The sequence below is a fragment of the Acomys russatus genome, chromosome 5 (assembly GCF_903995435.1).
Source record: "Acomys russatus chromosome 5, mAcoRus1.1, whole genome shotgun sequence".
NCBI classification, from domain to species: domain Eukaryota; kingdom Metazoa; phylum Chordata; class Mammalia; order Rodentia; family Muridae; genus Acomys; species Acomys russatus.
The window spans coordinates 19,635,617-19,650,139 of NC_067141.1; the positions used below are offsets into that span (position 1 = coordinate 19,635,617).

Below are 14,523 nucleotides of genomic sequence, written 5' to 3' on the forward strand. Positions count from 1 at the left end.
CTGAAATCTTTTTTTTTTTTTTTTTTGCGGGGGGGAGGGACTTCCTCTGGGCCCCAAATACATGGTCAATAAGGTTTCAGACTTGATTCTGTTTGTCTTGGAGACATGGCCTTATCATGTAGCCTTGGCTGGCCTGGAGCTCACTCTGTAGACCCGGCTGGCCTCTTACTCAGAGGTCTGCCTGCCCCGCAAGTGCTGGTATTACAGGTGTGCACTACCATACCCAGCAGGACTTTAAACTTGAATCCTGGGCTTTGGCTGGTTTCTGTGCTCCATGCCAATGTCTTTCTAGTTTCCCCAGCAAGGAGACAGGTGATGAAGGGACTGAGGAGGTAACTATATCTCTGCTGGAAGCAAAAAGGAGAGTGTGCCCTCACCACACCATCCATCATTATGTAAAACCCCAGAGTTCACCCCCTGCTGTGCACCTGCTCTTTCCAGGTTTTCACTCTAAACATGGCTACCTAAAGGAGCTGCAGGGATTGGCAGTGAGTTGGTGTACCATGCTGTACACCTCAGGTGTGGGCCTCACTGGGAGCCCCGCGGTTAGTCCGGCCCACTGAGGGGAGGGGTGGGGTAGGCAGGGGTGGGAGCTGAGCTGCCTTCTCTGTCCTAAGGGTTCAGCTCTGTTCTCAGCACAGCCAGCTCTTCAGACACTGTGGTCACTTTGGTCCTTGGTGAGTCCACAGCCTGGCCAGGCAGGAGGGTAGCATTTACTTGGGTTGACTGGAACCACAAGACACAGACCCAGATACTGTGTATGGGAACCAGGATGGCTACTGTCCTGAGAGGGCACCACACATGATGACATGGTTCCCAAGTGAACCCACATAGGCCTGTGGAGCCCTGGGCTAGATGGGCAGGACTCATCCTCAGACAGGAGAGGCCAGTGTAGCTGGATCATTCAAAGTTGCTCCCCTTACCACAGACTCTTGGGGCAGTGAGGGGCAGATGTCCTATTCTTTTGGCTGTGTTCCTCGACTTTTTGACAATTTCCACTTTGCTTGGTACTTGAAATTGCACTCAACAGCCTGCTTCCAGTTTCTATAAATGCAGGGGCAGCTGCTACCCAGCTGACCCAGTCCACTTCCTCCATGGAAGACTGCAGGCACTGGATGCCGTCACTCCGCGGGTATATAGCATACAGAACATGCGACACGGCAGTTCTTAGACTGTAATTCTCAGAGGTGAAAATTATACACAAACCGCAGAAATTGCCAGAGCAATGTATATCCCTAGAAAAAACGTTCTCTGCCATCCCGCCCACTCCCTCCCCCAACCCCAACCCTCAATAACATATCAGAATCAGCAAGGCCTGTTCCCACCCCTACAGCCTTGAGTGGAAAGCTCAAGGACATTTTGGCCAGGCCACAGCAAAGACTGGCCACGAGGCTATGTACAGCCAATTTCAGAAGGGTCCAGAAAGGCAAGGGCTCCTGCCCCACTGTGCCACTCTGGCCACCTGTAATCTGCCAGCCTACAGTTAGAGGTGCCAGCCATTGTGATGGCTGCATGATTCCCTCTATGTTGCAAGTCACCACGGTCTAGGTACCGAGGGCCCTCCTTGCCCAATCACCAGTCTGGACAGGCACCCATGGCTCCCAGCAGCTTCGCCATACTGACTCGGGCAGGCTGGGCGGTCAGGCCTTTGCCCCACTGCTGCCTCCTTCTGGCCGTCCTGAGTCTTCAAAGCAGCCTGAGAGAGAACTGCCCTCGGACACAGTCCAGATGGCCTAGCTGCTCCCAGATGAGGGGCAGAGGGAGCCACACATGGGCAGGGCTGTGTGCTCTGCCTCGTTGTCTGCAGTGGAATCTGTCATATCTGAAGTCTCAGGGCCCGGGAGAGGCTCATTCATGAGTTCCTGGCTCCTCTTCAACCTGGAACGGGGCAGGGAGGACACATACACATGTGAATCAATGTACCCCCACCAAATGGCACAGCCTCACTAGCAGGCCCAGGACCCCCAATGTAGAATATATGGTTTTGTCCTAGGAGCCACGAGATATGTCTTTAGGGATGTACTGTGGGGGTGCCATGAATATCTCCTGTTGGAAGCATTGTCCTGGTGCATGCTGGGAACACAGGGAGCCTGAAATTGGACATGGCTGCTAGGGACAACACTAGAAGCACAGCAAGCTCCGTGCTCTACTGCTGGCCACAAAGCTACAAGGCTCGGAGCCACAGGCTCTGCATCTCAGCGCATTCACTAGAGGCTGAAGGAGCTCTGTAGCTCGGGGCTTGTTGTAGTGGGCAGCGTTGGAACAGCTGTTCAAAGAGCAAGGCCAAGCCCCCAACATCATCCTACCCTCTAACCACAGGATGGGGGCAGTGTCCTCAACCAGTCCCACACTGCTCTGTGCATCCTCCCTAGCCTAGCCCAGAGCCATTGCCTCTAGGAAGACTTCCCTGCTTGCCTGGGAGAATGCTGGGCCCTTCCTTAGGCCCCACTATACCAGGCTATCTCCACTGAGGAAGGTTTTAGCTGTCGGTGACTTGTCTTGTCCCATTGGTCACCTGTGCCCTTTCTGTCCCACTGATACTAGACACTAAGGAAAGCTTTTCTGAGAGTGACCAAGTGGCAGGACGTGATTGCTTCTGGTCTGAGCCAAGTGTGTCCCTGAGATTCGAACCCCTGGATCTGAGTCTATCTAGAAGGTTCCCAGGATGCCCTGCAGGGGCCTGAGCTGAGGCCACTCAACTCTACCTTCCATGTCTACTGCCTGCCTTTTCCAGAGAGCATGGGCCAGCCTCACAGGCCACGTGGCTGCTGGGCCATCTATACCGTGTAGCCCCTGTTTCCTCCTATGGTCTTTCACATACATGCACTCACTTTTCCCTGTTAAAAATCACGAAGTCTTGCTGGATGGCATCCAGGCAGTCTTGAAGGTAGTCATTCTCCTGTGGACAGAAAACCATCCAGTGACGGTTCCCCAAGCATCGCTCCAACTGCCCACTCCTGAGCTCCGGGGAGGAAACCACTGGCTGCCAAAGCACTCCACTCTTCAGAATCCCATCTACTACAGCTGAGAACAAACTCACTGAAGACCAGCCAGGGCCATGGCATGGCGTGGGAAAGAGCTACCTCAGCTCTCCTGTACTCACCGAACCTGCACGGTCTGCATCCCTTCCAGGAGGATCTTGAAGGGACCCTGGAGGCACATTGTTCCCTCAAGAGCTGCCTCCGGTTTCCAGTCTCCCTCAGAACCTTAGTTATGTCTCCTAGCAGCATGACCAGGCTCTTGGGAGCTACAGGGCACAGCCAGTGGGCCCCAATAAGAACCAGGACAACAGCCTGGGAGTGAGATTTAGGGCCACGGATAAGGTCCGAACCTGAAGCTAAAGGGGGGAGGGGCGGGCAAGAGACTTTCTCCCCTGGCTTGGAGTCAGTTTCCCGGTGAGCACCTGGGTTGGGTTTCAAAACACTACAGCTCTTAGAGACCTGGTTATGGAGTCCAAGGAACAATTCTAGATTATCTTGGGAAGAGTGCTGAGAAGTGAAAACACCCATGTGGGCAAGCTGATGAGGAAAGGCTGGAGGACCCACAAGATGCCTAGGATTCCCACCACAAAGTGGTAAGCAATGAGCTGGGGAGTTACTGCTAGACCTCAGCCCCTTGTGCCCATGGTGGCAAGGGCACAGCCAAGTAGCTGAAGCCCAGGGGAGAGCAGTGGTTCAGGAGGAGGAGCCTGTGCTGATGAACCAGCAGAACCCTGAGCCTCTTGCTGGTCAGGGAAGGAGGTACAGTTACCCTCTTGCTTTCCAGAGCAGATATCAGCCCTACAATCCATCATCTGGGAGGAGTTAGGTCCCCTAAGAGGGAGGATGGCTAATTCACAGCAAACACATGCTGTGGGGACCAGGTGCCTGCAGCTATTTCCACAAAGGGGATGTCCAGTGCCTAGAAGTCTGCTGAACTAGTACTCAAGTCCTTCCTCTCAGGGCCCAGTGTCCACAGACCCACCCTTTCCCTCGATGCTGAAGGCAAGACCCAGGTAAGGCTTCTGGCATCTGTCAGGGCTGGCTTTCCTGCCACCTCCTTGACCTTTGGGTAGCAGCTGTTAAGGATGAGGGAGGGGATGGGGGGAGGAGGTAGCAGATGCAGGTTAGGGATAAAGTGCAAGTTATGCAGATCAGCACATTTTAGAGACTGAGTGTGTGGCATAGAAACAGTAGTTAACAACACCGCGTTGTATACTTCAGATTCCTAAAAGTATAGATTTTGAAATGCAATCTTTGCCCTTTGTGCATACTCTGATGATGTGGAAATAATGGGAACAATACTTGGCTCTGCTTTGATGATTATTTACACTTTTTGCTTGCAATAACATAACAGTCTGTACACCTTGAGTGACTATAGCTTTCGGGCCAATGGTTCCTAACTAAACCTGTTGTTAAAATAGCTGTTGTAGGGGGCTTGGCCTCAGTGGATAAAACACTTGCCATGCCAGTATGAGGACTAGAATGCTGATTCCTAGCACCCACATAAAAAGATAGGTAGGCATGGTAGCCCACCTGTATTCTCGGTGCTGGGGATGGGGGTGGAGGCAAGGGAACAGGGCTGGCTGGCTAGCTAGACTAGCTGTATCAGTGAGCTCTGGGTTTATCAAGAGATAATGACAAGTCAGTCAAGAGAGTGAAAAAGACACAAGATATCAAATTATGTCAGGTGTGTGGGCGTGTGTATGAAGGTAGGGGACAGAATTTGATGTCTTGTGTCTTCTTCACATCTTTTTCTACTGGGAAAGTGGCACAGACCCTGGCCCATTTCTTCACCTTTCAGAGGCAGCTGGTTTTCCTCATTCCTGCACAGTGCCCTCCAGAACTTGTGTGTGTGTGTGTGTGTGTGTGTGTGTGTGTGTGTGTGTGTGTGTGTGTGTGTGTGAGATCCTTGGGGTCTCTATAGCAGGTACAGACCAATCAGCACTTGGCTGAAGGCACTCCGAGGATCTCAAGATCTCTGCAGCTCCCTCCTTTGGAGGAGGCATGACAACCCCAGCATTTTGCCCTACCTCTGTGGCCACCCTGAGAGGGGCCTCCATTCCCGCAGAGGAACTGACTTTAATCACCAAGAAGAGGTTGGACTGTGTTCCTGGATGGGCCGAGCTGTGTCCTTCTATGTACCTTTTGACCTCGTTCTGATGGAGAGCAGACAGACACACAGTTCTAGTCTGAGAATAAAGGCAGTCATACATTCAGCCTCCTCAGGGATGAGGGTCTGCATCATGGCCTGAGGCAGGAGTCATCCAACAAAATGCTGAGGTTGACAGAGGTGTGTTGTGAGGGTGGGGGGGAGGAACCCCTGAGGTAGTGGTGACAGAACAAGCATCAGCCGTGCCCCTGATCCTGTGAGCAGGGGCTGGGGTTTATCCTCTAAGCTCCACATCAGCACATCCCTAGGAAGACAAGTCCCCGGTAACCTGAGGAGCCTCAGCAAAAACATCTAGGAAAGGTGGCTCTGCATGGGGCAATGACAGACTGCTGTGGCCTCTGAGTAGGTCCATGAGCTTCCCTCCCCCACCCCCCACATTCTCTCTTCTTCAATATCCCAAGGGCTGTCATTTGGAGGGCTCCTGTGATGTCTTCCTGTTCTGGTTCTCCTGGACCTCTGAATGCTGAACGTCCACGTTCAGCTCTTCTCTAGTCACTTGTGGTGGGTTGTTGGCGCCCTTGCCAATACACACAGAGCCACCAAAACCTAGATCAGGTACAGGAGCATGAAAGTTTGGCTTCTTTGGAGCTGGTCAGCTCTGCATCACCGACTACACCCTTGCTGGTTTGGGCTGAGGCTCTGCCCCTCAGTGATTGTCCCCTACACCTCCCCCTCTCCCTCCCCCTCATTCTTCCTTAGTGGCTCATAAGCACATGAGTCCCCAGGTCCAGAAGACATCATCAGAGCCCAAATAAATGCTCAGACTCAGCACCAGACTCCAGATGTCACCCATGTTGACAAAGAGCCCTGGGAGATGGAGACCAAGTCCAACCCCTAACTCTCTTGCAAAGAGATGTGTTAAGGAGCTCAGGTACCATTCCTAACTCCTCAGGATTGCCTAGAAATGCAACAGACCTACAACAGGGTAATAATCTTGAAAGAAAAGAACAAAGTGGGAAGAGTCACAGTGTCCAGTTTCAGAACTGACCTCAAAGTGACAGCAACCAAGACAGCATGCGCTGGGCGAGGACAGATCAATGGGGTAGGAGTTAGTCCCTAAATAAACCCTGCTATTTATGGTCAAATAGATTTTTGGAAATGGTGCCAAGAAGTTCAGTGGGAGAAGAACAGCCCTCTCAACACATTTCTGCAACCACTGGATATCCATATACAGAGGAATAAGGTGGACCTGCCCCTGACACCACACATCAGAATCAGCTCAAAGTGGGCCCTAGACACAAAACAAGACCTGGAGCTACAAAGCACACAGGCAAAATTCTCACGACTGCAGAATCAGGGAGCCTCCCTGGCACGACAAAACACGAGCAATGGAAGCTCCAGGCAGCCCCCATGAAAGACTCCAGCTGCAGATGACACACCCGCAGAGACAAGACAGTCTGGCAAGAGAGGCAAGCACGTGACAGTCATACATATGACAAGCGCTAGCACCGCCGCCCCCCCACCCCCCGCAAGTGTAAAGAAATAACTCTCAAAATGAAACAAAAAACACAAATATTTCTGCGTTAGGCTCTGCTCTGTAAGCAGCTGCCACGTTGCTGCTCCCATTCTTCCAACTAGGAAAAAAAGAAAGCCAGTGCACTGAAGATCAGTGGCTTTTCTTGGACCTGTCAGAGCTGAAGACAGGGGGGTCATGATGCCCCGAAATCTACAGAAGACAACAGTCCCAGATGTAAGGGTTTCCCTGGAGCTGAAGCCAGTGGATCAAGAGCTGCAGAAGCACTTCCTGGAGATCCGGAGGTTATTTTCCTGGGGTACCACTCTCAGGGCCCCATCCCTTCATGGGCTTCATTCCAGGAAGCCAACAAGTATTAATGACAAACTCAAAACTGGTCCCCACTTAGGTCTAGAAGAGGAGGGAAAAACAACCAGAGAAGCCCGCCCAGAGTATCCCCTATGGCAGTAGACACTGGTGTCCAAGGAGAAATCCACCTAACTGGGGAGGCGATTTTCCTGAGAACCAACTCCCCTAGCCTCACCCGAGGAGAGAGAAAGAGCCAGAAAACACTGGTGAGAACACACGAGTTAATACAGACTACAGACTCTCCTCACCTGACCTCTGCGCTGAGCAAATGGCAGGCACAGAACACGTGCTGATGGGAAGGGCTTCTTCCCACGAGAACGTGCTCCCACTTGGATGGAGTGGTGTGGTCTGAAGGTAAAGTTTCATTGGCTAAAGGCACATTGGAAATTCTCCTACAACCACTGGAAGTATTTTACACTGATTTATCTGCGTGCGTGAACAAACCTGTGGCATGGCACGTGTACAGTGGTCAGGGGAGAACCTGTGGGAAGGCATTCTCTTCTCCCCATCATTTGGGTTGCAGGAATCAGTCTCAGGCCATTGGGCTTGGCAGCAAGCGCCTTTACCCACTGGGCCATCTTGCCAGCCCCCCTAAAACTACTACTGAAAGATGTCTGATTGGTGAACTAAGGGAGGAGATGGAGGAAAATTGTGCAAAGTGCTTGATAAAAACCGAAGGAAGCAAAGCTGGGTAAGAAAGAGCAAGTGTCGTGAATGGACAGGCTACAAACGCAGCAGATAGGAATCTGACTATGTCATTGTCCGAGGGAAAACACACCAGCTAAAGACAGCCACAGCCACAATGGACTGGGAAAGATAACCCAGCTGTTAAAGGATGGAAGGGGGCAGTTCTTCAATAACAAATGTGTGATAAGCACAGAAGGTGCTCGTTCATCAGTCAAATGAAAATAAAAAACAGCTGTGGGAACTGGAAGCGTACCCAGTTGGTAGAGCACCGAGCATGCACGGAACGTTGGGAGGCGTGGCAGAGCACATCCCTTAATCCTAGCACTTGAGTGGCAAAGGGAAGACATGAGAAATTCAAAGCCATTCTTGGCTATAAAGTGGGTTAAAGACCAGCCTCGGCTATGTCAGACCCTGTCTCAACAAACAAACAAACAAAACCCCAATAAAACATGAAAAGAACCAAATATTTCATCGAACCAAACCAACCAAAACAAAACAAGAAACACTCACTGCCTCGTACTCAGTGTAACGGTTAAAATTTAAGATACAAACTGAAAAGTAATAAGCACTGGTGTGGACATGAAGAATTAGAACCCTCATGGGTGGCTGGTGGGAGTATAAGATGGCACGGCTATGGAATACACCACAGGGGGTTCCTGAAAATGAAGGCATAGAACTGTCGTATAAGCCATATGTCACACTAAGGTCCCTCCCAGAAAACAAGAGCACACCCCCAGGAGGACCCATCAGACAGAGACAGTCACTCACAACAGTGTTACAAAGATTCAAAAGCAGAAGTGGCTCAAATTGCAGTCGTGTGACAAATGCCCGAGTGAAATGTGATATAGTCACGAATAAAACACTAAACGGAGAGGGATGTTTTTTCACAATCAAAAGAAGGGAGATGCTAGCCTTTGGGATAGCATGGGTGAGTCTTGAAAACATTGTTCCAAGTACAAGAAGCCTGCAGGACCATACACTACCACTCATTCTAGGTGAAATATCAGAGCAGGAACAGAGGCAGCTCCATACCTGTAGGGGAAGGCTGGAGAAGAGCGGTTGATGGAAGGGGGCTATGAGAAAGCTCTCCCCTTAGACTGTGGTGATGGGTGGACCAGAAGCCAGTGATGATGCACTTCATGTGTGTGTGTGTGTGTGTGTGTGTGTGTGTGTGTGTGTGTGTGTGTGTGTTTGTGTGTGTGTGTGTGTGAGAGAGAGAGAGAGAGAGAGAGAGAGAGAGAGAGAGAGAGAGAGAGAGAGAGAGAGAGAGAGAGAAGTGTATGTTATGTGATGGTAAGAAAATAAAGATATTCATTAAAGTTCCTCAAGGCTCTCAATTTTCCATAAGAATATTGGATGATTTCCCATTGTTAGCCAACATTAAGAACACTTGCCACCCTCCAACTAAAGCTATCACCAACCACTGCAGGATGGAGCTGAGTTCTGCCCAGTGCAGGTGTCTAAAAGTCAGCATGGCAGCTGGTCTGTACCCTCTCTATGACCTGGTTCTAGACACCTCAGCAAGCATCCCCACTCTCATTACTCTTGGCACCTGTACCAGGAGCTGTCAGGCCAAAATTCAACCCACAGACACCATGGGCAGTTGCAGGAGAGAGAGGTCAGGAGCCCCACCTACCTATCTAGGCCTAAAAAATCAAGGCACTCAGGGGATGACTTCAGCCCTGAATCTCACACTCATTTGGAACCACATAGTGCCCATCAGAGTTGGGAGATTATACTCCAGACTGTCAGGCTCAGACAGGCCCAAATATAGGCAAACACTGACCCCTGCTGATCACCACCACCCTGATGCTAACACATAGTAGTTGCTTTCTTGTGCACAGCATCTGTACTCTGGTATGAGGAGCTAAACTGTGACTCTCCCTACTCCTCACCCCCCCCCCCCCGACCCCGCGACCTAAACTCTAGGTCCTACAGATGCGACTTTACATAGGGTGTTCAAGATTGACAGCTACCCTCAAAGGCAGAGAGGCAGGGAAGGGTTTTCTTCTTGGAGCCTTAGGAGAGTAGAGCTTCGACACTTTGATTTTGGACATGGTACACCAGACCATCGATGCACCAGGACACAAGTAGCCTGAGCGCTAATGCCCCTGGGCATAGCACTAGGGGCATTCCACTCTCAGGGCCTACCATTGCTCTCAGCTGGTTCCCAGGGTGATCCCTGTCCAGAAGGAGCAAACAGCTGAGGGAAGCTATGTAGGCAGGCTGGAGGTAGGGTTATGACAAGGGATGCCGGGAAAGGTAGAAAGAAGATCATAGGCCCCCTTGGGACTTCGGGGAGACTATTGCTGGACTGTAGAGTGCATGCTCCACCCAGAGGCCATGCAGAGTGAAGGGACCTCGCACGCCACAGACAGGGTGGGGCGACCCTGAAGCCGGAGCCCTGCACTCACCGACTGGGAGCTGTCCCTGCTGCTGTCCCGAGACTTGTTCTTGGCCAGTCGCTTTTTCTTCTTATGGAGAGGCCTTGACTCCAGGATCATCTCCTCCAGCTCAAAGGTGGGGTCACAGTGCAGGCGGCCTTTCTGTGGAGAGACAGGGTACTGAGCCCAGCCAGCAGACCCCACCCCACCCCCCAACAGCCTGAAGTGACCTGTCTGCGTGCACGGGCTTACATTGGGCACAAAGCCTGGCTCCACCTTCTTTTCACTCAGGTCATCCCACAGCACATGGGCCAGCGATGGGGCTGTCTGCATGTCTTGGAGACTGGAGAACCGGTGCTCCGGGTTCACGGTGAGGAGCTGTGAGGAGGTCCCCTCTCAGACAATGCCCCACAGAAGAATGACCACCTGCTCCAGGCTGGAGAAACCCTTGAAGGTGTCCACAGGCCTGAGGCTTGAAACCTCAGGATTGCAAGTGACCCATGAGGAAAGGTGGCATCAAGCAATATGGCCCTAAGGACTCTGATCCTGGTGTGCTGATACCCAAGGACAGCAGAGCTCCAGGACGTCCTGCCAAGATTTTCCAGCAGGTGGCAGTGGTAGCCTGGCTAACCCATAATAGCTGGTAGGCCCAACTAACTACTGCAAAGCCTCTTTTGTTACCATGTACAGCCTCCGGACTCCAGAAACTACCCATCCATGCTGGGTCGGGACATCAGGTCACCAGGGCCAGGCACCTCCTGCTCAGGTCTTGCATATTAAAACTCTTTCTTCACACCTGTCCTCACTGTGGGTTCTGCATTCTGAGCTACCCCTTGGAATACTCCAATGACCGTATTTAGAAGGATGCTCTTCCTCTGATAAACAGCCCCTAGTCCAGTCCCAGGACTTACAGCATCCCTGTGCCCCTGTTGGCTGGTATCCTTCATCCTCCTACCAGCAGCTATAGACAGAGCTTAGCTTTCCTCTTTATTTGCTCCCTGGGAGTAGTGACCCAGACCTTGTGTTCACTTTTCAGGGTGGGGACAGGGGTAGAGGTGACTAGAGCATAACTTGAGCCATGTGCCAGCCTGGTTCCCTCTCCCTCCTACACGTGTGATGCAGAAGGCTTGGTGCCTAAATTCTTTGACTGGATCTGAGCATCGTATGAGGTGGGCGATGGTCACGTCCTGACACATTGGTTCCTGACAGGATTACAAACAGCAGTAATATAGCTGTTAATCTAGCTCACCATGAGGATCCAGTCAGAGTGCCTATGAGAAGCACACAAAGAGCCTACTGGTAGAACAAGAAACCCACACGTTGGTACCAGTTTCTTTTTCTCTGAGCCATACAGAGTCCCAGAGTCGTTGTCCAGGAAAGATTGTGGGTAAGCTAGTGAAGGGCTCTATGCCTGTGAAAAGATAGGGTGCCTCCTTGGGCTTCAAATGAGGGCAGAAGAGGTGGGTACTCTGGGCAGGGGTTGGGGGGGGGGTGAGAAAAGGGAGCTCACCTTCCGCAGTAGGGCTACCATCTCCTTGGACCAGGTGGGCACATACTGGACGCTCACAGTGCTGAACAGCTGGACAAGTGATTCCACAGCGTTGCTCGAGTGGATATCGTAGGGCCTCTGTGGGCAGGGATGCACCGCACCTGATGCCCTCCCTGCCGCTGCACCCAGACACAAGTGCAAACACCCTGGCAGCCCATCCCCAGTCCCAGGCTTGGCTCTGAGAACCGCAGCCACCTGATCCAGAGCCCGGGGCTTACACCTTGCTCAAAGACTGAACTGGTCATCTGTCAAGGATATGCACTCCTTACCACCACCAGTCCCAAAGGACAGGAGGTGCTGTCTTCATCAGGACTTGGGTCCCATGGAATGGTGGAGGGTACCCCAAGAGAGGATACAGAGGGCAGTGTGGGGCTTAAACAGGTCACTGCCTCTGCCTCTAGAGAAAAGAAACAAGTGCCTCCCAAGTGCCTGCTGGACACACGTCCTGTCTACCACCAAGCACCTAAGGAGACCTGTTTGCTCAGGCATCTATCATACTAAAAGCCTGAGTCCCCTGAGGTTGGGGTAGAGGTATCATCATCCCTTCATGACTCTCAGCCAGGCTGGGGCAAGTAAGTGGCTAGCTTAAGGTTACAAGGCTCCCGTACCCATCCTCGTAGCAGCTCGTAGGCCATCACCCCCACCGACCACCAGTCCACCTCGAAGGAGTAGCCAGTCCCACCATTGACAAAAGAGTGAAAGATCTCTGGAGCTGTCCAACAAAGAGAAGAAAGAGCTGAGCTGTAGGGCTAGAGGGCCCTGATAACGGGGCAACCCACAGCCAGGCCCGCACCCTACCCATATGATTCCGCAGGGAGACGCCTCCTTCCAAAATAGGGCACAGTAGATAAAACACTGCATAGCTAGGCCAACTGGTTCCACCCCAGGTCCTCTGCTCTAGTGAGTTTGCAGGCAAAGAGGGAACTGCCTCGTTTCTCCATCCCATGACTCTCATGTACACTCTCAGATTTTTTTTTTTTTTTTTTGCATGTAGCAGACTGATCATATTAAAAATTTCCTATCAATCCCACTGTGACTTTATCTGACTGTGGAGTAAGGGCTAAGGCAGGGGCATGACCCTGAATGTCCGGGTGTCATCTGAGGCCTTAGGTTTACCCATGTATGGTTTGGTCCCAGCTAAAGCTGTCGCCCTCTCCCCGTCCTTTATGATGGTGGCGATGTTGAAGTCAGTCAGGTGCGCATGTCCTGTGAAGAGAGGGCAGATTTGGATTTCCAGGTCCTGGCCAGGGCACACATGCTCCTCTGCCATGTCCCAGAGCTCCACAGACCCACCTTGTTCATCCAGGAGAATGTTGTCAGGCTTGACATCTCTAGGAAGACAGAAAGCGACAAGAAAATGAGCTTCGATTCGTGTTATTTCTTCCCTGACATCTCTGACAGAGCCAGGAGTCCCCCCAGATGCCCCACCTCAGGCAGAGACCCGGAAGGCAAGACTTGGTATGTACAGCATGAGTCCTAGCATAGGACCTACTGTGGAGGCATGGAACAAACTCCACTCTGTTCAGAGGGCACCAGGGCCACCCAGAAGCCAGCTTCAGGGAAGCCACCAGCAGTTGTCTTCTGAGTCTTGGTGGCCAAAGAATATCTAGGTGTGCACAGAAGGCATCCACACCCGGAAGCCTCTAAGGACTGTAGAAGACACTCGGGGCCAGGTTCCCATGATGCCCTCACTGGAGCATGGAACCTCATGGAAGCAGACTCACTCATGTACATTTTCACCCATAATTCGAATTCAGTCCTTTCCACCATGACTTCCAGATACACAACTAGCATTCAGCGACCACTACACACCTGAATAGCCAGACAACAGACTCCCAGGCCAGAGAGGCAGAGATCAGGTCTATTCGACTTATAACACACCTCGGTTTGCACCAGGGCTGCAGGATTTCAGCCTAATTTCTGCTTCCTAATTCTACCTGTTTGCTCATTAGACGCTTTCCAATTCCATGTGCTTTTCACAAACGCCACAATCAGTGTGAAAGTCCCACCATGTCGTCAATAGACAGAGGAGAGGCCAGGCCTTGTGGTGCACCCATGAGAACTAAGTCCTCTCTGTCTGTCCTCAAACTGGGTTTGGACGGGGCCCAGCACTGGGAACAGGGCGGGAATGAGGAGCCAGACCAGGCTGTGATGGAGTCGGGGATACCGCTGTAAGTAGTGTGACCCAAGGTTATTAGCAACCGTTCAACCCGGGTGTTCACGCACCTGTGGATGATGTGCTGGCTCCGCAGGTAGTCCAGGGCCAGGGCCATCTCACAGATGTACAGCCTCACGGTGTCCTCTGAGAACTGGACATTCTGCTGTAGGTGGTAGCGCAGGTCTCCACCCAGAAGTAGATCCACCACCATGAACATGTCCTCCTCATCTTGGAATGAGTACCTGTGGGCGCCAGGGGAAGATGTGGCATATACATAGCTGGGGAGCCAGAGCAGTGGCTCCTGCCACACCTGGTTCTTCCTCTTTCCAGTCTGATCACCATCCTGCCTGAGGCATTGACCATACCCTGCTCAGAGCTGCACCAACACCCTAGGGAAGACAAACGGCCATGTCCATGAGGGTGGTTCGGCTGCAAAGCAGTGATGCCCATTAGTGACAACTGGAGAACAGAAACAGTGCACATTCCTGAGTTGTCTCAGGCTTCCCTGGTTTCTTCTATGAGAAAAACAACAACATTGGCTCGTAAAAGAAGAGCATAAGACAGCGCCAGTGAAATGCTTAGTACATATCGGGGCAAGAAATTGGTGTCTAGAGACCAGAAGCCATGGTGATGATGGTGGTGGTGCTGCTTATAATGATGGTGGTGCTGATGTTGATGGCAATGGTTGTGATGGTACTGGTGATGGTGGTGGTGCTGGTGATAGCAATCGATGGTGGTGCTGTTGATAGTGATAATAATTGTTATGATAGTG

General features: G+C 51.8%; 1 protein-coding gene across 1 annotated transcript in view; it reads right to left on the minus strand.

Annotated features, from left to right (window-relative positions):
• Positions 1-1,263: 1,263 nt before the first annotated feature.
• Stk32c (serine/threonine kinase 32C) overlaps positions 1,264-14,523 on the minus strand; it is an 80,704-nt gene continuing 67,444 nt past the window's right edge. The window contains exons 4-12 of the mRNA XM_051145543.1: positions 13,820-13,993; positions 12,887-12,924; positions 12,710-12,799; positions 12,202-12,305; positions 11,555-11,671; positions 10,297-10,422; positions 10,075-10,206; positions 2,832-2,899; positions 1,264-1,878 (exon numbers count right to left, since the gene is read on the minus strand). Coding sequence (XP_051001500.1) covers positions 1,734-1,878; positions 2,832-2,899; positions 10,075-10,206; positions 10,297-10,422; positions 11,555-11,671; positions 12,202-12,305; positions 12,710-12,799; positions 12,887-12,924; positions 13,820-13,993 — 994 coding nt within the window. The 3' untranslated portion in view covers positions 1,264-1,733. The remainder of the gene's footprint in view (positions 1,879-2,831; positions 2,900-10,074; positions 10,207-10,296; positions 10,423-11,554; positions 11,672-12,201; positions 12,306-12,709; positions 12,800-12,886; positions 12,925-13,819; positions 13,994-14,523) is intronic.